This window comes from Oncorhynchus mykiss, chromosome 13, assembly GCF_057628025.1.
Source record: "Oncorhynchus mykiss isolate SJ-2025 chromosome 13, ASM5762802v1, whole genome shotgun sequence".
NCBI lineage: Eukaryota > Metazoa > Chordata > Actinopteri > Salmoniformes > Salmonidae > Oncorhynchus > Oncorhynchus mykiss.
In genome coordinates, this window is record NC_143034.1 from 63,652,249 (window position 1) to 63,679,627 (window position 27,379).

The 27,379-nt window shown below is 44.2% G+C and overlaps 1 protein-coding gene across 2 annotated transcripts; it reads left to right on the forward strand.

The window, feature by feature from the left end:
• On the forward strand, nucleotides 1–27,379 carry tbc1d16 (TBC1 domain family, member 16). 2 transcript variants are annotated; one of them, XM_090197136.1, is made up of 13 exons: nucleotides 1–364; nucleotides 5,688–5,894; nucleotides 6,910–7,072; nucleotides 7,615–7,926; nucleotides 17,560–17,754; nucleotides 18,105–18,252; nucleotides 18,483–18,647; nucleotides 18,977–19,125; nucleotides 21,069–21,203; nucleotides 22,739–22,925; nucleotides 23,078–23,257; nucleotides 23,648–23,794; nucleotides 24,654–27,379. In XM_090197136.1, exons 2-13 carry the CDS (start codon nucleotides 5,720–5,722, stop codon nucleotides 24,930–24,932), a joined length of 2,235 nt encoding a protein of 744 aa, XP_090053262.1. In that variant the 5' UTR covers nucleotides 1–364; nucleotides 5,688–5,719; the 3' UTR covers nucleotides 24,933–27,379. The 2 variants fall into 2 exon arrangements, 1 of the variants encoding a protein (XP_090053262.1); XR_016486048.1 differs by having other exon boundaries at nucleotides 2–364; nucleotides 18,977–20,135.

A 27,379-nucleotide genomic window follows, 5' to 3' on the forward strand; every position in this document is an offset into this window, starting at 1 on the left:
CATACTATGATAAAAGGTCAGCCTTACTTAGATATATCATTGTGGTGTGTTGACGATCATTTGCTTTTGCTAATAAGACAAACATACTTCCAAATGTAAGGCGATCCTAATAGTTGACTGGTCCGTGCATTCACAGAAGCAGCCTTTATCCAGTCTGCCATCCCGGAAGCAGAGGAATTTGGGGGTTGGGTTAGTGAAACATAGCAGCTCCGCGTGCGGTAGAGAAAGACCGCACGGATACAAACACTCACACCGCGTAACAAAATACCGAAGACGTGACCTCAAACTACACGGATACAACCACCATAAACATCGCTCCGGAATGGATAAGCGGCAAAGACAGTAGTCTCGGGTGGGACAGAGGGTGAGAAAGCAAGACCGCATCGCCTGTGTTTTTGAGTGTGCATTTATTTATTAAGTCCACTGCTCGCACAGGTGTACACCGATGACCGAGAAAGAATCAAACGACCTCGTTTATTATGGATAAGGTTATGCTGTTTGTAGCCTACACGACCCCCTTATTTCCTAGGCTAGGCTATTCCTTTGGCGAACTATGCGGGTTGGTCGGGATGTGCACTGCATGTGATGGGGAGAAATTTGAGGACATAGGCCAGCCAGCTAGACTAAAATATGTATGTGATGGTAGGCTTAACTACAGATAAAATCCCTGCCCGGCCAAACCGATAGCAATGTCGGAGAGGCAGGAGAAGGACTGGGCCCGTGAAAAATAATGGTGCGGCAGCGAGAATCCCGCTGCTCCATCCTCTCCTGTCAAATGGATGTTGCCTGTCATTGGTACAATGTGTCAATAGTTGATGTAGCCTCGTCATCACGGACGGGACGCCACTCTTGAGGATACTCCTCCGTTACTATGTCGCGTAGGCTATTGATATCCTACAGCTAAAATGTCCATATGGCTATCTCATTGACTTCATATCTATCAGTTTATAGCTTATAGCTTTATAACATGATCAAATTATAGGCCCATGCTTTGTGAATGTGATTTGGAAAGGTGAGCTAACCCAACAATTTTCAGCTCCCATTCGAGTTGTCTCACCTAGGCTACTTCCATTCAAGCTCTACTTTACTAGGTCTAATGTAAACAGAATACTTATTGCTGTCTGTGTCTGTGTCTGATACATAGTCTATTGACTCTTTGCTCATGGAAGTGAGTCAGCCTGAGGGATTGCAACTCACTGAGAGTCCATGTGGTTATTTAAGTCTTTTAAGTGCCCCTCGGGCAGTGGTTTGGTGTCACGATCCAGATGAACAGGAGAGGCAGTTAATTATGGAAGCCTCCTCTATTCAAATGTCAGCAGCCTGACAAGTTTGTTAGCGTGGCCCGGAGGTGAACTTGGACACACTGATCTGAGGCACAGGAATCCTCTGCGTTTATAGTCATTGAGGCTGGCAGGACACAGTGGGATACTGTACTGATACACTCGCTCTGTAATCTCGTTGGGGAACGTTTGGTTGTCTCAGAAAATCCTTAGGACTGTTTTGTTTGATGTTTTTCTGAACAAAACAACTCCATACAGCAAGGCAGAAGGAGATGAATACTAAATTAGATGAATGGCTACAGAAAAAATGATGACCGAATGCAGACTTCACACTCACAGGAGAGTAACACGTTCTTTGGAAAGCTGTCTCCATTGTTGGAATGCTACAGTAGGACCAGTGTGAGGTGACCAAGGCTAAAGTAGAGGAGACAAGGCAATGTGTGAACACACACTGAGGTGATGACAGCATGGAAGAAGGAGAGAGCATTGTGCTATATCAGTCAGGCTCCCTGCTTAGTCATACGCTGAATATGGAATCATATCACACTCTGACCTCTTCTCGCCCTGCTGCTATCATACCGACCAGAATAACCTCAGGCTATGGATACACACAGAGAACTGGCTATAGCTGTTGTTTTACCACCAAATAACCTCTAACTTCCCTGTTTTGGTGGAGATCTCCACTGTCTATCAACCGGTTAGGGGTAGCTGTTGTCTGGGGCGATCAGAAGACTATGAAATGTAGCTTTAATCTGCTGAGGTGTGGATGGAAGGTCCAGGGGGGTATAGTTGACACTGAACACCTGGTATAGTGAGTTCAGCCTGGTTTACTACTGCTCATTTGCAAGTGAATTCAATGGATTGGCTTTGTTCTGTAAGCAGTTACCATGCAAATGTTTAGGTGAGCAGCTCAGCGCTATGGTCAGAGTGGTTTTAGGATGGTTGTAGTTCTGAAGAATAGTGTGGACATGCAGTGTTCTAAGAGAGAAACTTAATCATTGTAAAGTGTTACCCGGCCAAATGAGTACCTCACTCACTCTCCCTAGCCTGGTACCCGGTCTGTTTGTGCTGTCCTGCCAACTCCTATGATCATTGTCAGTCCAAAGACCATAGCAGTTGGCAAGACGGCACAAACATATCTGGGACCAGGCTATAGTACATACTCACTGGCCTTGCCCGGATTCCGGGGTAGAAGACTTCCTGTCCGAGTCCTGATAAGCCAGTAGGGTGAAGTTACCCCTAGATGCTGATCTTGTGTCAGTTTTGCATTTCCCCCACAAATTGTTAGAATTGGGAGAGGGGAAGCTGATCCTAGATCTTTACAGAGGGGAAACTTCACCCTGGAGCCCTGTTAACAGGAAGTCGTGCGGCATAGAGTTAATCAGAGGAGGTAAACATGGCTACCTCCCAAATGGCACTCTATTCTCTATGTAGCACAGTACTTTCTACCTCGGCACATAGGGCTCTGGACTAAAGTAGTGCACCATATAGGGGATAGGGTGCCATTTGGGTCACAGGTCATGACTCCGGGTTCTCAGGAAGAGGAAAAGGAGGGAACATTCCACACATTCAGGAGTAGTGGGGCACTGGGAATGTGTTCGATGTCATAGACTGTAGTGATAGGGAACTAGGCTACATTATCATAGGGTCGCACAGAGGAACTTACATAGTATGGACCAACACTGATATGCCAGTAGCGCTAGTGGCCAATTCCAGTCATAGCAGAAAGGTTGACTGGAGTGAACAGCAAAATGATTTTGTTTACAGTCCTAGTGTAGTCTCTTTCATCAGCCGCTGTGAAAGCTATGAGTCTGGCATGAGACTAGTCATAGTGTAGTCTCTGTCATCAGCCGCTGTGAAAGCTGTGAGTCTGGCACATGAGACTAGTCATAGTGTAGTCTCTCATCAGCTACTGTGAAAGCTATGAGACTGGCACATGAGACTAGTCATAGTGTAGTCTCTCATCAGCTGCTGTGAAAGCTATGAGTCTGGCACATGAGACTAGTCATAGTGTAGTCTCTCATCAGCTACTGTGAAAGCTATGAGACTGGCACATGAGACTAGTCATAGTGTAGTCTCTCATCAGCTGCTGTGAAAGCTATGAGTCTGGCACATGAGACTAGTCATAGTGTAGTCTCTCATCAGCTGCTGTGAAAGCTATGAGATTGGCACATGAGACTAGTCATAGTGTAGTCTCTCATCAGCTGCTGTGAAAGCTATGAGATTGGCACATGAGACTAGTCATAGTGTAGTGTCTCATCAGCTGCTGTGAAAGCTATGAGTCTGGCACATGAGACTAGTCATAGTGTAGTCTCTCATCAGCTGCTGTGAAAGCTATGAGTCTGGCATGTGAGAGCAGTCATAGTGTAGTGTCTCATCAGCTGCTGTGAAAGCTATGAGTCTGGCATGTGAGAGCAGTCATAGTGTAGTCTCTCATCAGCTGCTGTGAAAGCTATGAGACTGGCACATGAGACTAGTCATAGTGTAGTGTCTCATCAGCTGCTGTGAAAGCTATGAGTCTGGCACATGAGACTAGTCATAGTGTAGTCTCTCATCAGCTGCTGTGAAAGCTATGAGTCTGGCACATGAGACTAGTCATAGTGTAGTCTCTCATCAGCTGCTGTGAAAGCTATGAGACTGGCATGTGAGAGCAGTCATAGTGCACAGTTGTGTGACATGTTGAGAATAGCCATAGATGCTGACATCTGTTAGCTCCTAATAACAGACTAGGATTTCACATAGAAGGATAGACCAGGTTTGTGTAGTGTGTGTGTGTGTGTTTATTCAAGGTGGGGGACACACTTGCACACACACCTACACTAACAGAGCCAAGTGTGTGAGTCAAGATGGTTGACGTGGCATAGGAAAACACTAACTGTGAGGTTTTGTTGCATGGCAGGGTTGACTTGTCGGGGTAAGAACACACTAATACTGTACAAACATCACAGTGTAACTTGAGTACAAATGTCTGTCACTGCCTTTAAATGAAAGCTCAACCTGTAAAAGAGTTAGCTTTGCCATGTATGACTATATACGTTGCCTTCAGAAACTATTCACAGCCCTCGATTTATGTTGTTATAGCCTGAATTAAAAATGAATAAAATAAAACATTTCACACCCATCTACACACAATAATAATGACAATGTGAGAACATGTTTTTAGAAATGTTAGGACATTTTAAGAGCTTTGCACACCTGGATTGTACAATATTTGCACATTATTCTTTTAAAAATTCTTCAAGCTCTGTCAAATTGGTTTGTTGATCATTTCTAGACAGCCATTTTCAATTCTTGCCATAGATTTTGAAGTAGATTTGAGTCAAAACTGTAACTAGGCCACATTGAAACATTCAATGTCGTCTTGGTAAGCAACTCCATTGTATATTTGACTTTGTGTTTTAGGATATTGTCCTGCTGTAAAGGTCATTTGTCTCCCAGTGTCTGTTGGAAAGCAGACTGAACCAGGTTTTCCTCTAGGATCTTGCCTGTGCTTAGCTCTATTTGTTTCTTTTCATACAAAAACATCTAGATTCTCTGGTCTGATGAAACCAAGATTGAACTCTTTGGCCTGAATGCCAAGCGTCACGTCTGGAGGAAACCTGGCACCATCCCTACAGTGAAGCATGGTGGTGGCAGCATCATGCTGTGGGGATGTTTTTCAGTGGCAGGGACTGGGAGACTAGTTTGGAACGAGGGAAAGATGAATGGAGCAAAGTACACAGAAATCCTTGATGAAAACCTGCTCAGGACCTCCAACTGGGGCAAAGGTTCACCATCCAAAAGGACAACGACCTTAAGCGGTACAGCCAAAACCACGCATGGGAGAATCTCCCCAAATATAGGTGTGTCAAGCTTGTAGTGTCATACCCAAGAAGAATCGAGGCTGTAATCGCTGCCAAAGGTGCTTCAACGAAGTACTTAGTAAAGGTTCTGAAAACTTATGTAAATCAAATCAAATTGTATTTGTCACATACACATGTTTAGCAGATGTTATAGCGGGTGTAGCGAAATGCTTGTGTTTCTATCTCCAACAGTGCAGTAATATCTAACAATACGCACAACCTAAAAGTCAAATGAAGAATATATAAATGTGATATTTCAGTTTTTATTTTTAATAAATTAACTAACATTTATAAAAAACAGTTTTTGCTTTGTCATTATGGGGTATTGTGTATAGATGAGGGGAAAAGACAATTTAATACATTTTAGAATAAGGCTGTAACAAAACGGAGAAAAAGTCAAGGGGTCTGAATACTTTCCGAAGGCACTCTATATATGATTTGTTAATTTGAATAGGTAAATGTCATACTGTAAAACACTAGTGCCCCATGTCCTCCATTCTGACCTGATTCTGTCTCTCTCCATCCCTGTCCCCCTCTCTCACCTTTCCTCCTCCCCCCACCCCAGAGGATGGGCGCAGAGTCCTGGTGTCGGTGTAGATGTCTCTCGGTCGGCTCTTGCGACGCGCCTCCTCAAAGGCCTCGGACCTCCTGACCTTTAACCCAGGGTCGGCGGGTTCGCGGAACGGCTTGGACGGAGAGATCATCTTCTCCAAGAACAATGTGTGTGTGCACCCTGCCGAGCCCCTCCCGGGCCTGCCCGAACACCACCCAGGTACAGTATATAGCTGTCTAAGAGTCCCCTACATAAGGGTCCTATTCATTAGGGCACACCGTAACGAACGTCTTTGAAATGGAGAAAAGCATTTATCGGACAAGTTCAGGCAGTCCCTTCCTGTTTCAGTCCGTTTTCTTGCATTTGGTGCCTAGTACATACAACCCTGGGGTGTATTCAGTGAGCTGAACTATTCTGAACATCACAGAAATGTAATGAATAGCACTAACACGATTACCTATTCTACCTGACAATCATATTTGTTCTACACCATACATTTCTATCTGAATGTTCTGTAACATTACATCCTCCTGAACAGGCCCCAGCTATGACTATAGCGTTCACCTATTCCTCTGCTGTTCTTCTCTTCCCAGTGTGTCCTATAGTGTCTCTCTCTCTTTCCACCATGTACCGATGAACTCTCACCTGAGAGATATGAGACTGTATGGTTCATTGTCTCTCACCTCTGCATTTCCTTGTTTGTTCATGAGTCAGATCTCCTTATTTCTTTTCAGGTTACTTCCTCTTTGCCTCACTTGTTTTGTGTCATACCTAGTAATGTTTCCATGTACAGTATGCCACTACTTTGTCACCTCTTCCATCATGGTATGGTATGTTAGCTATGGACAGTATATTTGTGTATCAACTTATTAAGGTTATAGATGTCTAATATATTATAGTTCTCAGGCCAAAATATTTTTCCCATGAACCAGAAGTCAGATTGACTCCAGATTTGGTATATCTATCTATCTGACTTCTGGTTCATGGGAAGAAGGTTTGTCCTGAGGAGAACTGACTGGGTTCTGGGATCCTTTTCTCTCAGTGTAATCTTCTCAGGTGACTTCGGTTCTTGTGTTTTCTTGTGTGTCCTCTTTCTCAACCTGTCTCCAATCCTCTGATGATATGATTTCATCAGAGTGAGTGTGTGTTCTCGTGTGTGTGTGTTGTTGTCTGTGTTCCTGTGTGTTTGTGGCCATGTTTCTCCATCTCTCTCATGACTTCCTTCTCTCCTCAGGGTACCTGTGTGTGCACATGGAGAAGGATGAGAGCCTGGGAACCACTCTGATCCTAACCTGGGTTCCCAACTCCCGCATCCAGAGACAGGACGAGGAGGCCCTGCGTTACATCACCCCAGAGAGCTCACCTGTCCGCAGGAACGCTCGGCGCAGGCCCCGCAGGTAGAGTGGGGGGAAGGGAACGTAATGGACTTCTGTAGCTGGTGATATTGCAATAACGGGTGTTATCGGGAAAACGGCTTGTATCGCGGTAACAGGTTTTATCGTGATAACTGCTTGCATCGCGGTAACAGGTTTTATTGTGATAACTGCTTGCATCGCGGTAACAGGTTTTATTGTGATAACTGCTTGCATCGCGGTAACAGGTTTTATTGTGATAACTGCTTGCATTGCGGTAACAGGTTTTATTGTGATAACTGCTTGCATCGCGGTAACAGGTTTTATTGTGATAACTGCTTGCATCGCGGTAACAGGTTTTATTGTGATAACTGCTTGCATCGCGGTAACAGGTTTTATTGTGATAACTGCTTGTATCGCGGTAACAGGTTTTATTGTGATAACTGCTTGTATCCTGACAACTGAGCCTGAACTTTTGTAATATAGGTGAACACTGTTTCAGGATGGTGCTTAATTTCCATCTGGTCGAATTTCATCCTCTGAAAAAACATTTTACGGTAACACTGTAATGTTAACCCTACCTGCAGGCCCCATTCCCGACACCCTCCTGCCCAGGAGGAAAATGAGGACCGGGAGGAGGAGGAGGAGAGGATTGGGAACGGAACTGGGATTGGAGGGGGCCTGGGTCTGGAGGCCAGCATAGAGCCCCCTCCTCCCCAGCAACAGCAGTCCCAGTCTGGGACGGATGAGGGGGATGAGCTGTCGGCTGACGAGGTGAGCAGGGACAGCACCATGGGCTCGGACTCAGACACCACCTTCTCCTCACCCTTCTGTCTGTCACCCGTCAGCGAGTCCCTCTTTGAGAGCAGCGGCTCTGTGTTCCTGGACAACGAGAGCAGGTGAGCTGGGAGGGGATGTGCTTGTGTGTGTGGATAATACAGACCTTGGTTCATATTGTAATTTAAATCCTTTCAAATACTTTATCAGGGCTTTGAGTTTGCATGTTGTCATTAAACCAATAGAAAAAGTCAGGCTAATGCAAATAAAAGTATTTCAAAGATTTCAGTATTTGAATGCAGGTCTGTTGTCTGCACGTATTTGTTTGTGACTTGTGTTAGACATGGATATGAATGGGGTGTTTTGGTGAGTTATTATCAGTTGGATTTTGTGTGAATTATCTATGCGAGTTAGCTATTGATATGCAGGGCACAAATGGAGCTGTAGTTTCCATGGTATTTATAATTTATGTATGTATTGAATCCAGTCTCTGTCAGTTCAGACGCTGAATATTGGTGTCTTTATCTCGCAGTGGAGACATATTGAAATAGTTTAAGCATATAAGCACATGACAGAAATGCTTTTCCAATTATTTGGGTAGAGAAGCATCCAACTTGTTAAATACATATTTGAAACTGACTGCCTAAATGCCAACAAGAACCTGCTACCTTTTGCATAAATATCCTATGGATGTTTTAGGTAACTGGCGATTTGATCGTTTCCCCACCACTTTATAAAAGAGTTTTAAAAAGAGAGCGAGAGAGAGAGCAGCAGTGGTCGTCCGTGTTTAACGGCTATAACCTTGAATCATGTTGAACCTACACTCCAGATGCCAGTTTCTCACCTCGCAAGACAGAATTTCTCACCAGATCAAGGTAGTTGTAATAGGCCAAATCTACCACATGGTGGAGCCACCGAGAAGGGGATAAGTGTACTCTTACTGTCATTGGGGGAGGTTCACACTTCACACAGCATTTTTTAAAATTAAACCTTTATTTAACTAGGCAAGTCTGTAAATTAGAATTTGTTGTTAACTATTACTGCCTCCCAAGGCTGGATGTGTCACTGTAGGAGAGAACGGGCTGTTAAAGCAGACAATTACAAGGTTACAAGTTCCTTATTGGCAACATGGGCCAAAACACACACATTGTCCTTCGCTAAATTGATTCAATTAAAGCCGCTTAGTTAGCAGTTAGGAGTTAGCAGTTAGGAGTTAGCAGTTAGCACACACATTCATTATGTGGTCCATGCAGGAATTCTACCAACACTCTGCTCCAACCAACTAAACCATCTGGACTAAACCACTATCATGTTGCTGTACTGACCTTATGGCCATTCTCCTTTATACATCCCTCAGAGGTCGTTTCCACACAGAGGTATTTGGCCAGAAACACAGCCCAGGATGAGGGAGTTTGAAGTGTGTGTTTGTCCATTTAACACTGTAAGTGCAGTTAGTGTGTGACTTGGCAGCTTTCTCTTGCACTGCCTCTAACCTTTTCTTCCTCTCTCGCTCTCTCTTTTTCTTTCTCTCTTTCACCCGTTCTCTCGCTCTCTCTCTCTTTCTCTCTTTATCCTTCGCTAATGTTTCTCTTTAACTCAATCTCCATTTTTTTTCTCCCTGTACTTCCTCTCCCCTCTTCACCCCCTCTCCCTCCCTGGGTCTGTGTGAAACTCTCTTTGATTCCTCCCTGCTCCTGGGGTTGTTGTACTGGGCTGTGTGTCAACTGGGTGGATTAGAGGAATGGAGAGTGGTCTGGTCGGGGCCTACAGGCAGCAGCCAACCCCTCTGGAACAGCACAGCTCTCAGCTTTAATTGACACTGTTAAGGGGCCTGGGACTGGAAACATGTCACTAGGAATCATGCAGAGAGAAATAATCTGTGTGCAAGAAAGTGAGTGGGAAGAGGGAGTGTAAGAAAGTGAGAGTACATTATGTTGTTGTGTGGGAGAGACTGTGTATTGTAGCTTTCTGTGTGTGTGCATGCATGCATACGTGTTCCCAATGCTATTATTGTTTCACACTTTTGAAACTCATCTGTGGTTAAGCTATTAGTGGCTTCAGTACAGCATCTATATGGCTCCAGTACAGCATCTATATGGCTCCAGTACAGCATCTATATGGCTCCAGTACAGCATCTATATGGCTCCAGTACAGCATCTATATGGCTCCAGTACAGCATCTATATGGCTCCAGTACAGCATCTACTGTATATGGCTCCAGTACAGCATCTATATGGCTCCAGTACAACATCTATATGGCTCCAGTAAAGCATCTATATGGCTCCAGTAAAGCATCTATATGGCTCCAGTAAAGCATCTATATGGCTCCAGTACAGCATCTATATGGCTCCAGTACAGCATCTATATGGCTCCAGTACAGCATCTATATGGCTCCAGTACAGCATCTACAGTTGAAGTCGGACATTTACAAACACTTAGGTTGGAGCCATTAAAACTCGTTTTTCAACCACTCCACAAATTTCTTGTTAACGAACTATAGTTTTGGCAAGTCGGTTAGGACATATACTTTGTGCCTGACACAAGTAATTTTTCCAACAATTATTTACAGACAGATTATTTCACTTACAATTCCAGTGGGTCAGAAGTTTACATACTGACTGTGCCTTCAAACAGCTTGGAAATTTCCAAAAAATGTCATGGCTTTAGAAGCTTCTGATAGGCTAATTAGCATAATTTGAGTCAATTAGAGGTGTACCTGTGGATTTACAGTGCCTTGCGAAAGTATTCGGCCCCCTTGAACTTTGCGACCTTTTTGCCACATTTCAGGCTTCAAACATAAAGATATAAAACTGTATTTTTTTGTGAAGAATCAACAACAAGTGGGACACAATCATGAAGTGGAATGACATTTATTGGATATTTCAAACTTTTGTAACAAATCAAAAACTGAAAAATTGGGCGTGCAAAATTATTCAGCCCCTTTACTTTCAGTGCAGCAAACTCTCTCCAGAAGTTCAGTGAGGATCTCTGAATGATCCAATGTTGACCTAAATGACTAATGATGATAAATACAATCCACCTGTGTGTAATCAAGTCTCCGTATAAATGCACCTGCACTGTGATAGTCTCAGAGGTCCGTTAAAAGCGCAGAGAGCATCATGAAGAACAAGGAACACACCAGGCAGGTCCGAGATACTGTTGTGAAGAAGTTTAAAGCCGGATTTGGATACAAAAAGATTTCCCAAGCTTTAAACATCCCAAGGAGCACTGTGCAAGCGATAATATTGAAATGGAAGGAGTATCAGACCACTGCAAATCTACCAAGACCTGGCCGTCCCTCTAAACTTTCAGCTCATACAAGGAGAAGACTGATCAGAGATGCAGCCAAGAGGCCCATGATCACTCTGGATGAACTGCAGAGATCTACAGCTGAGGTGGGAGACTCTGTCCATAGGACAACAATCAGTTGTATATTGCACAAATCTGGCCTTTATGGAAGAGTGGCAAGAAGAAAGCCATTTCTTAAAGATATCCATAAAAAGTGTTGTTTAAAGTTTGCCACAAGCCACCTGGGAGACACACCAAACATGGAAGAAGGTGCTCTGGTCAGATGAAACCAAAATTGAACTTTTTGGCAACAATGCAAAACGTTATGTTTGGCGTAAAAGCAACACAGCTGAACACACCATCCCCACTGTCAAACATGGTGGTGGCAGCATCATGGTTTGGGCCTGCTTTTCTTCAGCAGGGACAGGGAAGATGGTTAAAATTGATGGGAAGATGGATGGAGCCAAATACAGGACCATTCTGGAAGAAAACCTGATGGAGTCTGCAAAAGACCTGAGACTGGGACGGAGATTTGTCTTCCAACAAGACAATGATCCAAAACATAAAGCAAAATCTACAATGGAATGGTTCAAAAATAAACATATCCAGGTGTTAGAATGGCCAAGTCAAAGTCCAGACCTGAATCCAATCGAGAATCTGTGGAAAGAACTGAAAACTGCTATTCACAAATGCTCTCCATCCAACCTCACTGAGCTCGAGCTGTTTTGCAAGGAGGAATGGGAAAAAAATTCAGTCTCTCGATGTGCAAAACTGATAGAGACATACCCCAAGCGACTTACAGCTGTAATCTTGCCTCTTTGTTTGACATCATTTTGTTTGACATCATGGGGAAATCAAAAGAAATCAGCCAAGACCTCAGAAAAAAATGGTAGAGCTCCACAAGTCTGGTTCATCCTTGGGAGCAATTTCCAAACACCTGAAGGTACCACGTTCATCTGTACAAACAATAGTATGCAAGTATAAACACCGTGGGACCACGCAGCCATCATACCGCTCAGGAAGGAGACGCGTACTTTGATGAACGTACTTTGGTCCCAAAAGTGCAAATCAATCCCAGAACAACAGCAAAGGACCTTGTGAAGATGCTGGAGGAAACCGGTACAAAAGTATCTATATCCACAGTAAAACGAGTCCTATATTGACAACCTGAAAGGCCGCTCAGCAAGAAAGAAGCCACTGCTCCAAAACCGCCATAAAAAAGCCAGACTACGGTTTGCAACTGAACATGGTGACAAAGATTGTACTTTTTGGAGAAATGTCCTCTGGTCTGATGAAACAAAAATAGAAGAACACCATCCCAACCGTGAAGCATGGGGGTGGCAGCATCATGTTGTTGGGGTGCATTGCAGCAGGAGGGACTGATGCACTTCACAAAATAGATGGCATCATGAGAAAGGAAAATGATGTGGATATATTGACGCAACATCTCAAGACATCAGTCAGGAGTTGTGGCAAAATGGCTTAAGGACAACAAAGTCAAGGTATTGGAGTGGCCATCACAAAGCCCTGACCTCAATGCTATAGAAAATGTGTGGGCAGAACTGGAAAAGCGTGTGCGAGCAAGGAGGCCTACAAACCTGACTCAGTTATAACAGCTCTGTCAGGAGGAATGGGCCAAAATTCACCCAACTTATTGTGGGAAGCTTGCGGAAGGCTACCCGAAACGTTTGACCCAAGTTAAACAATTTAAAAGCAATGCTACCAAATACTAATTGAGTGTATGTAAACTTCTGACCCACTGGGAATGTGATGAAAGAAATAAAAGCTGAAATAAACAAGATCCTAACTGACCTAAGACAGGGAATTTTTACTACGATTAAATGTCAGGAATTGTGAAAAACTGAGTTTAAATGTATTAGGCTAAGGTGTATGTAAACTTCCGTCTTCAACTGTATATGGCTCCAGTACAGTATTCTAAACCACTGAAGGACAAAATTGCTATTTTTTATCTTTAAAACTTTTAAATTCTTAATGTATCTCAAAAGTATTTTGCTGCCCTGTACAATTGTTAGAATCCTAAACATAGGTAATTAAATCATAGTGAATTTCCATGCAAATGTACAATAATATATTTATATAACAACATAAAACCTATTTTTAGCTCTCCTCCTTTCCTTGCCCTCCCCAGAGTTTTGATTAGATGCTGTGTTTATATTTTTGTTTAGTATAAAAACATGTAATGTGTTGGTCCCCTGTTTCATGAGCTGAAATATCTCAGAAATTTTCAATATGAACAAAAGCTTATTTCTCTCAAATTTTGTGCACAAATTTGCTTACATCCCTGTTAGTGAGCATTTCTCCTTTGTCAAGATAATCCATCCACCTGACAGGTGTGGCATATCAAGATGCTGATTAAATAGCATGATCATTACACAGGTGCACCTTATGCTGGGGACATTTTTTTTTCTTCTTCACAAAACACAACTCCACAGATGTTTTGAGGGAGCATGCAATTGGCATGCTGACTGCAGGAATGTCCTCCAGAGCTGTTGCTAGATAATTTAATGTTTATTTTTCTACCATAAGCCGCCTCCAACATTGTTTTAGAGAATTTGGCAGAGCCCAACCGGCTTCACAATCACAGACCACATGTAACCACGCCAGCCCAGGATCTCCACCTCTGGCTTCTTCACCTGCGGGATCGTCTGAGACCAGCCACGCAGACAGCTGATGAAACTGTGGATTTGCACAACCGGAGAACTTCTGTACAACTGTCAGAAACCGTCTCAGGGAAGCTCATCTGCGTGCTGGTCGTTCTCACCAGGGGCTTGACCTGACTGCTATTCACCAACTTCAGGGGGCAAATTCTCACCTTCGATGGCCACTGGTACGCTGGAGAAGTGTGCTCTTCATGGATTAATGCCAGTTTCAACTCTAACGGTCAGGTGGCGTTGTGTGGGCGAGTGGTTTGCTGATGTCAATGTTGTGAACCGAGTGTCTCGTGGTGAGGTTATGGTATGGGCAGACATAAGCTATGAACAAACACAATTACATTTTATCGATGGCAAGTTTGAATGCACAGACATACCATGACGAGATCCTGAGGCCCATTGTCGTGCCATTCATCTGCCGCCATCACCTCATGTTTCAGCATGATAATGCACTGCCCCATGTCGCAAGGATCTGTACGCAATTCCTGGAAGCTGAAAATGTTCCAGTTCCTCGATGGTCTGCATACTCACCAGACATGTCACACATTGAGCATGTTTGGGATGCTCTGGATATACGCGTACTACAGCGTGTTCCAGTTATTGTCAATATCCAGAAACTTCGCACAGCCATTGAAGAGGAGTGGGACAACATTCCACAGGCCACAGTCAACAGCCTGATCAACTCTATGTATGAAGATGTGTCGCGCTGCATGAAGCAAATGGTGGTCCCACCAGATACTGACTGGTGTACTGATCCACGCCCCTACATTTTCTTTAAGGTATCTGTGACCAACGGATGCATTTCTGTATTCCCAGTAATGTGAAATCCATAGATTAGGGCCTAATGAATTTGTTTCAATTGACTGATTTCCTCTTATGAACTGTAATTCAGTAAAATTGTTGAAATTGTTGCGTGTTTGTGTATTTCATTCCGATCCCCATTAGCTGTTGAAAAAGCAGCAGCCACACAACATAGAACATGACAACATGCAGAACACTAATAGATAAGAACACAAATGTAAAGCTACATTTAAAACATCTAAAGAAAACTGTTAGTGTGTGTCTCTTCACAGTCCGCGTTGTTCCTTGAGGTGTTTCATATTTCTTGCCTGAGTTACCATGTACTCATTTTCCCAGTCTCTGTTCTTACTTTGGGACTGGGTTTTTGAGCTGTGATAACTGGCTGAAAAGACAACTTGGTACTTTAAACACATCAATATTTCTTACAACGATCGACAGTGATTCAGTCAATCTCTCGTCCACTCTGAGCCAGGAGTGGCTGATATGCATGTTATTGACATTGGCCCTCCATGTACATTTGAGGGCCAGACGTGCTGCTCTGTTCTGTGCCAGCTGCAGCTTTTCTAGGTATTTGTTTTGCCGCACCTGACTGGACAACTGTTTGGTTGCATGTGATGTAAAAACAAATCAGAGCATCTCTTTATCACAGACGGACCTCTCCCCGTCTTTACAACAATGCAATCAATACAGTTTACAATCTAATAGAACACCAAGAAGTGTAGTCTCTTCTACTTGCTCAACAGCCACATCATTCATTGAGTTTAGGGACCATGGGGGTTGAGCCCCAGGCTCTGGTTCTCAGGGTGACGCCAGAGCTCTGTCCCTAGGGTAGAGCATCACGTAGGTGGGGAGCTTGTAGCTGTAGCTCCCCTGACGAGGGACATGCCATTAGAACAGCTTTTCCATCAAAACATGCTGTTGACATATACTGAGTGTACTAAACATTAAGAACACCTTCCTAATATTGAGTTGCACCCCCCCACACACTACTTTTTGCCCTCAGAACAGCCTCAATTTGTCAGGGCATGGACTCTACAAGGTGTCAAGCGTTCCACAGGGATGCTGGCCCATGTCTCCAATACTTCCCACAGTCGTCAAATTGGCTGAATGTCATTTGGGTGGTGGACCATTCTAGATACCCACCGGAAACTGTTGTGCATGAAAAACCCAGCACCGTTGCAGTTCTTGGCACTTAAATATTTTGTCTTGTGCATTCACCCTCTGAATGCCACACATACACAATCCACGTCTCAATTGTCTCCAAGGTTAAAAATCCTTCTTTAACCTGTTTCTTTCCATTCATCTACACTGATTGTAGTGGATTTCACAAGTGACATCAATAAGGGATCATAACTTTCACCTGGATTCAGTCTATGTCATGGAAAGAGCAGGTATTCCTAATGTTTTGTCCACTCAGTGCATAGTCTGTGTATAACACTGTATACATAGGCTATAGTGTAGTCGCTATAGAGAACAGCATCAGCTACTAGTGTGAATATTTAGCATTAGCTCATTGAGATCCACTGAGGTAGATGGCATTTAAAACGTCTCCGTAAGCTTACAGTAACATAACAGTGGGTGCTATCTTCACTTCATTGATTAAGTAGACGACATTTAAAACAGGTCCATGTTCAACACCTGTTGATGCTGATTAGTTAACTGGAAAGCCCATAGAGACAGATAGCTTAGCAATATCTCTGACAGTTACAGTAGTTAGCATGTAGCGCAGTTTAAATATTCCTTTAAGGCAATGTTTTAATCAATCAAATGTTGTCAGATTTTATTCAAGCAGACCATTAAGTGTGAGACTTTTGGTTTCTGTATGTTCTCTCCGCACCTCAATGTAATACAATAGGCCTATGACGCAGACCTGGGTTCAAATACTTTTAAAAATCATTTCAAATTCTTCTGCCGGGCTTGATTGAGATTTCCTGTTGCAATGGAACCGATAGACAAGTCCAAAATCTGCAACGCCCGTTCACCGGGCACTCCAGACAGATTTCAAATAGTTTTTGAACCCAGGTCTGCTATGACTAGGTTTTATATTGAGGCAGACAGAATCTCCCCACTCCTCTGTGCTGTAGTGTCCCAGGACTGGGACCTTGTTCATGATTTGATACATGATCCAGAGGGCAGTGAATCTGACCAATGAGGTGAGACCTTACTGTCTCGATGGATCTCACATTATTTTCCCATATACAGGTATGTGACAACCCGAGACATGATCAATTCACAACCATTGATTTAGTTTGAAACTGACCAGCTCTGGCTCCTCTCATGGGACCAATAGGCTGTTTGTATTTATTATGGACTTAGAGAAATACTGTTCCATCGGCATACAAGGAAACAGCATTTAAATGTGAATGTTTTTCATATGATTGACTTGTGTTTACTGGCCCTATTTACAATTAATACGTCACTGTGATTCTCAGGTCTGGCTCTCCGAGACGTGTCATGGGGTGTGTTTTGGTTGTTAATTGTTTGATTTACCCCCTTACCCAGGTGTGTGTGTGTGTGTGTGTAACGCAATAGAGGAACCCCCAGCTCGGGTTACAGTGCCGGGGAAACAAACAGTGGCCGTGGGGGAATGACTGGGGAAATTGGAAGGCAGACGCTGTGATGTGTGTGTACAGTTTCTGTTGTGTGTGTGTGATGTGCGTGGTTCCCCCCCTGCACAGTAACCGCCATGCATTCTTCTCTGTCCCATGGTCTAAGCCAGAACAATCCCAGGACATAAAACAAGGAACCACAACAGGGCATTAAAATAGACTCCTGATATTCAACACTAGTCACAAACAGTGTTTGCCATATCTATGCTTATGTGTTGTTAGAATTACCTCCGTGTGCAATGCAATGATTCTCCAAAATCATGGTCCCATCAGTTTCCCTTAGACGCTGATCTAAGGTCTGTTTTGCATTGAGCCAGTAATAGTTGTGGGTGTAAGTTAATCTGATCCTATAACCAACTCAACTTCCCCCCCCCTCATTTTCTCAGGGAGCTGTGCGACGAGTCCATGACCCATTCGGCTAGCTCCGCCTCCAGCCTGGACAGCCACGCTCCCTCTGAGAACAACAGCCAATCGCAGGGCATGCGGTGGGAGGAACAGCAGAAGGTGCTGGCGTTGGAGCAGCTGGGGGGAGTGTTCCGGGTCGACCTGGGTCACATGAGGTCGCTCCGCCTCTTCTTCAGGTCAGCCAGGGGTCATGTGGGGTCATGTTGTCTGGATACTTTAAGACCTCAGGAACTTTACTCTCATAACAACTCACCTGCATACAGTTGTGTTGTTTGGCCTGTGAGGGTAAAGGGGAGGATTATCATTGTCCAACGATTACAAAAATGAAAAGTCACTTCAGAAACTGGCCTATATGTATGTAAAAAATGACTGTATTTGACAATTCAGGAAATGTTTCTGAAATTCTTCTCCAACTGAGAGTTTGCTGTATATGTTATAAGCCATGTTTTAGCAGTGCAGTAACATTGTATGTGTGTCTCTTTCAGCCAGTGTTTCTGTATGTTTGAATGGTATGTTGTGATTCCAGTGATGAGGCGTGTAATAGTGGTCAGCTGGTGATCGCCAGCAGGGAGAGCCAGTATAAGGTCCTCCACTTCCACCACGCAGGTCTGGACAAGCTGGCTGAGGTCTTCCAACAGTGGAAGTGCTGCAGAGAGACGCAGCTCAAAGACCAGGTGAGGCATGTTAGCATTGGGGCTAGATATCATGTTCCTACAGTGTTAGCATTGGGGCTAGATATCATGTTCCTACAGTGTTAGCATTGTGGCTAGATACCATGTTATTTCAGTGTTAGCATAATGGCTAGTTCCTTGATATCTCTCGCTCTCTGCCCCACACCCATCTGTCTCGCTCCCTCTCTGCCCCCCACCTATCGATCTCTCTTTCTCCTCCCTCTCTCTTCCAGGTAGTGGATGAGAAGTCATGTATGCAGTTCTCCATCCGGAGGCCCACCCTGCCGTCCTCTGAGACCCACCCGGAGGAACGTCTGTACCGCCGCCTGGACGTCACCACCTGGCTCCGACACCTCAACCACAACGGACAGGTGGAGGAGGAGTACAAGCTACGCAAGGTGAGTGTGTAGCTGGGATAAGACCTTGGAAGACTGACAAACTTGCTTGCATTTGTATACGATCACGTGTCTCTATTATGCATGGGAATATTTGAACAGATTTCTTAACTAAAAATGACATGGAGCTGATTTCCTGGTGTTTTTAGTCTTATGTCAATTTTTTTTTTTTTTTTTTGAAAATTCTCCCAATAAATGGGGGGCCAAATAAAACCACCACAGCACTAATTCAGCCAGTTGGGGAACCCTGGTGTAGTTACTGTAGATAACATTGTTGAATTCTAGACTTCTACTACCCAGGCTGATCATGTCCTCTCTGTCCCCCCCCTCAGGCCATCTTCTTTGGGGGCATTGACCCATCCATCCGCGGGGAGGTGTGGCCCTTCTTACTGCACTACTACAGCTGTGACTCCTCCTCCCAGGAGAGAGAGGCCTGGAGACTGCAGAAACGCTCTGAGTACCACCACATCCAGCAGAGGAGGTAGGTGGCTGGGGGGTTTACTATAACTAATGGCTCTCCATCCAGGGGAGCTGCACTGCTGCTGACCGTGTGTGTGTGTGGTGGTGGGGGGGGGGGGGGTTCTAATGTGTTGTTTTCGATGAAAGAAGGACATTCATAACAATGGTACATACAGTATGTGGTTAATTTATACAAAGGAATAAGGTGGCACCAAGCCATATCCTGCTAACTGTTACACACACACACACACACACACACACACACACACACACACACACACACACACACCTTGTGGTTTCACTTTGCAAATGGAGCAATCAATAGACACAATTACAGAATGTTGTTATGGGAGTGCTGGGTGTAAATTAACAGGCCTCCTGGGTAAAAACATGTAATCGCTGATCAAATCATATTCTACTCTCATATTCTATCAATATGCTCGAAATGCATGCACACACACCACTCACGCACTAAAAGAGAGTAAAGGGTTCAACCAGTCATTTATTTGAACCTCCCAGCGTTACTTGTCTGTCTGTCCCTAATCCTTTTTCTTTTTCAATACATTTACATTTGACATTTGAGTCATTTAGCAGACGCTTGTCCAGAGCCACTTTCAGGAGCAGTTCGAGTTAAGTGCCTTGATCCAGGGCACATTGGCAGATGTTTCACCTAGTCGGCTTGGATATTCGAACCAGCGACCATTTGGTTAATGGCCGTTTGCTCTTAACCGCTAGGCTACCTAAGCTTCCACACAGTGTGCATGTTTGCAGAATTGATATGATAATTGTCTGGTCTTCAGCGGAATGGCGTATTAACCTTTAGATTACATCAGAAGATGTCATCCAAACCAGCCAATTAGACGCTCTCTTCCTCCTGTGATGTGATGAGGCTGATGGAAAAACACTTGACTGAGCCTCCAGGGGCCATTGGCTCATCATTAAGACCCTGGAACTACAGTCTCGGCCTTCTAAAGGTGGTGGCACCGGTAACACTCTACTTAAAGCCTGCAGATATGATGCATTATGATGCAGGTATAATAACTGATTAGACTTGTCATGAACATGTATGACACCCTTATAATCATCTGTTTGTGATCCTGACTAACGACCAGCCCCTGTTAATTAAATCAATTAGTTCTATATGGAAATAAAACATGACATTATTTATATAAGTCACATTTTGAAGAATCAATTATTGCTTGTTTGATTTGATGTTCTGTGCTGTAGCCAGTACTGTTGAAGATGTTAAACATGGATGATCCTGCTGGAGAGGAGAGAGATGTCAGTATATACCTGTTCTGAACAAACACTGGAGGAGGAGAGGGTTGTGGAGAGTTGATTCAGTTTGCTCATCTATTTTCTACAAGGTCTGGTGTCTCTGTGGTCTTACATGTTAATGTTGAGTTACACGATTAGGGGATTCTGGTAGCAGGACCAGGTACAGCTGCTGACAGTTCTCCAGAAAGGGAAGAAGAGAGGGAGAGTGAGGCATGGAGGTAGAGAGGGGACAAGGGACTGGGAGAGAGGGATCAAGGGACTGGGAGAGAGAAGGGAGTGAGGGAGGAGACGCCGAGGGAGAGGCAGACAAACACAGACCCAGAAAGTAAACAGTTGCGTGAAGTTGCATCAGGCCTAGTGTTATTGTTCCTGGCGGGGCTCAATGGAAAACAAATAGTGTTAATGAAATCCCCTCTGCTCTGCTCGTTAGGGTAGGGGTCAGGTCCTCAGTGTTCAGGTTCTCAGCCAGAGAGTGATGGGAGGGGGTTAGGGTTAGATCATAGGTTGTTTAAGTGGTTTACATTGCCCCAACATCCTCACCCTACCCTTTTCCTGACATCCTATCAAGGGTTAAATTAAAAGTACATTTTTGAAGTTGAGTAACTGCCCTTTAAGTTTGGTTGACATTAGTGCATAGCCCCAGTATTTAACCCAGTAAAAACCCCTGTCTGTCCCTGCCATGCCCAGGTTGTCTATGAGTCCTGAGGAGCACAGTGACTTCTGGAGGAAGGTTCAGTTCACCGTGGATAAGGACGTGGTGAGAACAGACCGCAGCAACCACTTCTTCAGGGGAGAGAACAACCCCAATGTGGAGATCATGAGGTCAGGACAGATGGCTCTGTCTGGGTATTTCCCTCTCTTCTCTCTTCTCTTACACTTTCTCTCCCCTACCACTTGTCTTTCCTCTCATCTCTATCCATATCCTTCCCTCTGTCACTCTTTATTCTACATTTCACTCTCTCCTCTCTTACCACTCTTTTCTCCTCCCTTTCTTCCTCACCTTTTCCATTTCTCATCTTTCCTATCCCATAGTCCAGTGCACAGGAGGTAATATTATACATGAATATCATATTCTGAACCCTGGGGGAAGCTAGCTAATGACTTTCATGCTTTATTGACTCCCAGTAAGTTGTTAGAGCACTAGTTCTGATGCATACTTACAGCTAATAGCTTCCTAAATGAAGGAGCTAAAGGCTTTCAAAACCAGGCTGTTAAGTGACTCATGGCTGGTTCTCGGTATTGGTAAAAGTAACTGGGTCAAGTAGAGTAGGGGTGGGGGAGGTTAGAACTCTCATGTATTATTATGGACCAATATTGTCTCACAACTTTTCATATTTGTCTTATTCATTCGCTTACTCTGTTTTAATGCCATAGTGTTGTTTAGCTTTAAGTTCCTCTGTGTCCACATCACTAAGGACTGATCATGGTCCACACACTCCAACACAGTCGTGAAGGCACAACAACACCTCTTCCCCCTCAGGAGGCTGAAAAGATTTGGCAGGGACCCTCGGATCGTTATAAAGTTCAACAGCTGCACCATTGAGAGCATCTTGACTGGCTGCATCACCGCTTGGTTTGGCAACAGCTTGGCATCCGACCGCAAGGCGCTACAGAGGGTAGTGTGTATGGCCCAGTACATCACTGGGGCCGAGCTTCCTGCCATTAAGGACCTCTATACCAGGCGGTGTCAAAGGAAGGCCCTAAAAATGATCAGACTCCAGCCACCCTAGTCATAGACTGTTCTCTCTGATACCGCACGGCAAGCGGTACCGATGCACCAAGTCTGGAACCAACAGGACCCTGAACAGCTTCTACCCCCAAGCCATTAGACTGCTAAATAGTTAGTCCGGGTGGCTATTGGTTAACTATTTAACTATCTGCAGTGACCTGTTTTACACTAACGTTTTTGACTCATCACGTACGCTGCTGTGACTGTTTATTATCTATCCTGTTACCTAGTCACTTTATAGGGCCCTACCTATATGTACATATCTACCTCAATGACCTCGTACCCCTGTACATGGACTCTGTACTGGTACCTCGTGTATATAGCCAAGCTATCATTACTCATTGTGTATTTATCTCTCTGAATAGTTAGGATGAGAAGTAAGCATTTCACTGTTGGTCTACACCTGTTTACAAAGCATGTGAAAAATACCATTTGATTTGGTCTAAATTGATTGTTTTAACGACAGTGTCTAAACATCTATACGACCTGTTGGTTAGGGTGATGGGTTAGTATGACTTTGTATGTATAACTTTATGTATGACTTAGTATGAGGTAATATGTGTAACTTAGTATGAGGCGACTATGATCTCTTGATATTGTCTGTGGTGGTGTTCCTCCCTTCCTCCAGGTGTGTGCTGCTGAACTACGCGGTGTTCAACCCAGAGATGGGCTACTGCCAGGGCATGTCTGACCTGGTGGCCCCCCTGCTGACCGAGGTGCAGGATGAGAGTGACACGTTCTGGTGCTTCGTAGGCCTGATGGAGAACACCATCTTCATCAGCTCTCCCCGCGACGAGGACATGGAGAGACAACTGGTAAGGGGACAGAGAAAGTGTCTTTCTCTCTTTTTATTACACACACTTTTCTCTCTAGCTATCTGTGATTCTCGTGTTTTATTTTGTGTGTGTGTGGTGTTACATTCATATCCACATTAGTGCCCTAACCATCTCTCTCTCCCGCGTTCCAGATGTACCTGAGGGAGCTGTTGCGTCTGATGCTGCCCCGGTTCCACCAGCACCTGACCCAGCTGGGGGAGGACGGCCTACAGCTTCTGTTCTGTCACCGCTGGCTCCTACTCTGCTTCAAACGGGAGTTCCCCGACACAGAGGCCCTGCGTATGTGGGAGGCCTGCTGGGCACACTACCAGGTACCCAAGTTTACATCAGCATACGCACAGCAACATCATGTTGTATATGGCATTGGTGTACACCGAGCAACATCATCATGTTGTACATGGCATTGGTGTACACAGAGCAACATTATCATGTTGTACGTGGAATTGGTATACATAGAACAATACAAACACACAACATTAGCATACATACACCAATATCAAACAATGTGTATTAGCAACTGTGTGTAACAATGTTAGGAGTTTATAGCCTGCCATAGGTATAACCATCATTCATACAACACACTAGTTATGGAGATTAGAGTTGGATGTAGACACAACCAGACACACAAACTGTACTGTAGGCAGGCTCTCCACAGTCCAGTATAAATGTACTTTGTCAATAACACGCTATCGCTCCCTCAGACGGACTACTTCCATCTGTTTGCGTGTGTGGCCATCATCGTGCTGTACGGTGATGACGTGACGGAGCAACAGTTAGCCACCGACCAGATGTTGCTCCACTTCAGTAACCTCTCCATGCACATGAACGGGGAGCTGGTGCTGCGCAAGGTAACGCTAGCAGTTAGCCTTAGCATGACGATGCGTTACTCCATCCAAGGCTGGGCCACTTTTCCTCATGCTATGCTAGGCTATACTAGCATGTTATGCAACGCTAGCATTTTACCCTCTAGTTAGCATACTATGGTGGCTGTTTAATTCTTAACTCATCCCCTCAGTGTACACTCATCGCCTGCGCCGAAGGGATTTAAAAGGAATGGCGTTTGTAATACAACAAAGCATAATAGTCCTTGTTGCTCCCCAGCCCTCAAGGAGTCTTGAAATACTTGCTGTGATCCTGCCATGTTGAGGATTTCTGAGTCATGGCCGGTAGTGTGTCTCTGTCTTCTCCTCATGTTTATGGATGCCATGTTGAGGATTTCTGAGTCATGGCCGGTAGTGTGTCTCTGTCTTCTCATGTTTATGGATGCCATGTTAGTAGTGCTGCTGCAGCAACAGCACATTTTAGCATGCAGGTGTTAGGACTGTTATAGAACCCCTATCAGGTTTGATGTGTCTGAACAGCTCAGCCCTATTTAGTTTAAATTAGATCACGTTAATTGATTTTGGCTGTGTTAGATCATGTTCTTCCACGTCTGAAGGAGCTATTGATTTAGTCAAATGTTATTCAAATCTCCATGATACTAAGTGTGATACTGTTAGCTGTTTTGTAAGTCTTGAGGTATAGCTTCTTCGCTGCCTTCTGTTTCCTCTTTTCTATGTGTTTTCCTCGTGTTTAACCTTTCTCTCATTCACTGCCACTCCTCTCCTCCAGTCCCTTGTTCTCTCACGTGCTCTCTTTCTCTCCATTCCTTGACTCTCTCTTACGTTCTCTCTCTTCCTTTCTCTCTCCCACCCTTCCTACTACCAGGCCCGTAGTCTGCTCTACCAGTTCCGTCTGTTACCCAGAATCCCGTGCAGCCTCCATGACCTGTGTAAGCTGTGCGGTCCAGGGATGTGGGACAGTCGCTACATCCCGGCCGTGGAGTGTTCTGGGGAGCACCCCGACTCCCAGAGCTGCCCCTATGGAGGCACAGCCACCCCCCAGCCCTCAGCCTCCCCGTCACCCTCACCCAACCCCACCCCACTCCCCGAGGGCAAGAGAGGCTCCAAGACCAGAGACATCTTCATGTTTCGGAAGCAGTCCTGAGTTTAAATAGGGGGGAGGGAGACAATGGTGCTAACTATAACTGTTGAGTAGATCAGAAGCTGCAGTACCACTTTTCTGCCACTAGGATTCCCAACATACTGTATGTGCTTCTCTCTGATACTTCTCTTCACGCTCTCCCCCTTTTCACAATCCCCATCTTATTAAAAGGATTTTCCACCTGATCCTTTTGTCCGGTGTGACATGGAACACTGCCTTATAAGAATGTATATTTATTTGGAACATTCAGTACCACAGACACTTGGCACTACGTTTCCCATGAAGAAGCTGCTGCTCTGCTATTGGAGGAGATTGGACAATCATCACTCTGTTGGACTGTAACCTTTCAGGGTCCACACTGTGGTCTAAGGTTGCTGGACTGGATTCAATGTGACTCCAATGGTCAAATACTGACTTGAAGGGGAATTGTCGAGATTTGAACTCCATTGAAAGGTTTTCATATGCTCACAATGGAATGTTTGTGTGAATAATGGAATGATATATTATCTCAGCATATTGCAATCAGGCTCAAGCCTATTAACACGACACACGTATAAACCTCCATCAACCAAGAGAGGCAAGCTGTCATTTCAACTGTCACTAAGTTAAATATTGTTACTTTTCAAATCATTTTTTTTCTGTTCCCTTCAAAGAGGGAGTGTGTGTATTTGTGGGTTTGCGATTACAATATTTAGCAATATAGTACGATTATATCCTTGCATGAGCAACCCTTTAAGTATAAAGGGCACAACCTGTTTAGCGAATAACACAAAGCGCAAAACAGAGGTGTGTGTGTATATAGGAAACTGTTTCCACAACAAGTTTTCTACAAACATCCTTATCAGACTCCTGTTCAGAAACCTGCTCATTTATTCTTACATTATCAGATGACACTGCCTGTCAGGCTGAAGGAAGGTGGGATTTCATTTATCTTTGATAAGAGGGGATATGAATAAATATGGCATCTATCAAAGCAATAGGGATTAATAAATAAAAAGTTAGACTAGATGTAGAGCTTAAATATGTGATGATGGTTGTGGATATCCCACCACTACCAGTCAGTGTACAGTTTGGTCAGCTAGCTACATATCGAATATGAGATCATGTGTTTAAGTTTACTTTAAGTTTGTTTTTGTTAAATGTCAGATAGGGCGGTTGTGTAAAAGCTCAGTGTTTTTGTTTTTCCATATCTAGAAACACATTGACCTCCACCTTGACCTCCAAGTGAATGAACACCGCCATCGTTGTCACTGCACTAAACAATATTAGAATTCATTACATTTGTACAGCACAGCTTCCATCAAATACAATGAAATCTCAAGGTTCTTCACCTGCACCAACCAAGTGAATTTGTCCATATGAATGTATCCACTTTGTTACTTTCTATTCTCTTGACTGTTTATTTCACGTGTGTGTGTGTGTGTGTGTGTGTGTAAACAGCAGTGACCTCCCAACATCTGGTAATGAGTTGGGGAGCAGTCACCAATAGGCCTCCACTGACTGATCTCCTCAATTACACAACACATCATCACAGAGCGGGTGAAAGAAAACCAACCAAAGAGGAATGGCAGCTCTGTACCCAACCTGCTCCAAATACTATTTGAAATCATTTAAAATGGTTTATTTGTGGTTGAGCGAGCTTGCCTGGCTGAGTAATGGGCCAATAGATTAGTCCCAAAAGGCAGGCAGATGACACCAAAAGCTTAAAGTATTTAAAGATTTTAATTATTTAATTCAAATGTATTTCTCAGAGAACTATCAAGGCCTATCAAGTGAAGTGTTGAGATCTGCATGTTTCCTGTAATCTGTGAGTTGTCACGGTGGCGAGGGTTCTGGGGGTGGGTGTTAGAGTGCCACTCCTGGGGGAAAAACATCTTCAAATTGCCACTAAAAGGTAACATTAGGATCTTCAAGCTGCTTCCCCTCTCTCTCCTGCTCAACATGCAGTCTCTGCAAATGACATGCATTACTGGCCCCTGCGTCCATTAGTCATCTGTGGCTGCTGCTCGCTGAAAAAGCCTGGAGATTTAGAAGATTGTACCAACCACTTTATAAAGGGCTAACCGATGGATGGTAACGTGGTTTGGAAAATAATTGGGTGGCAAGGCAGCGGGGCTTTGTGTGTGTGTGTGTGTGTGTGTTTATTTACTTGCTTATCTCGATTCTTCATCTCTTTCCATGGACTGTTTATCTCACGTTGAAACTGTTTCTGAACGTGAGTCACTGTAACATGTCTTTGGGTTTAGTTATATTTCAAAATGTTTGTGACCGAGTTATCACTGAATGTGGAGTTCTATAAGGTTCTATAATAATACACAGGCCACTGATGAGGGCCTACTGTGGTCCTATGCTGTAGTGTAGTCAACACATACAAGACTGGCTTTCACATGCTGCAGGGCCGTGGTGAAGGCAGAAACATTGGTGATTTCAAATAAATGGTGTAAATGGAA

What these genes read in the sequence shown, in the direction of transcription:
- tbc1d16 (XM_090197136.1), top strand. Translation starts at nt 5,720, where the DNA reads ATGTCTCTCGGTCGGCTCTTGCGACGCGCCTCCTCAAAGGCCTCGGAC. An exon ending in AGGACATGGAGAGACAACTG is followed by an intron (nt 22,926 to 23,077) that starts GTAAGGGGACAG and finishes CCCGCGTTCCAG; the next exon opens with ATGTACCTGAGGGAGCTGTT. An exon ending in CCTGCTGGGCACACTACCAG is followed by an intron (nt 23,258 to 23,647) that starts GTACCCAAGTTT and finishes TCGCTCCCTCAG; the next exon opens with ACGGACTACTTCCATCTGTT.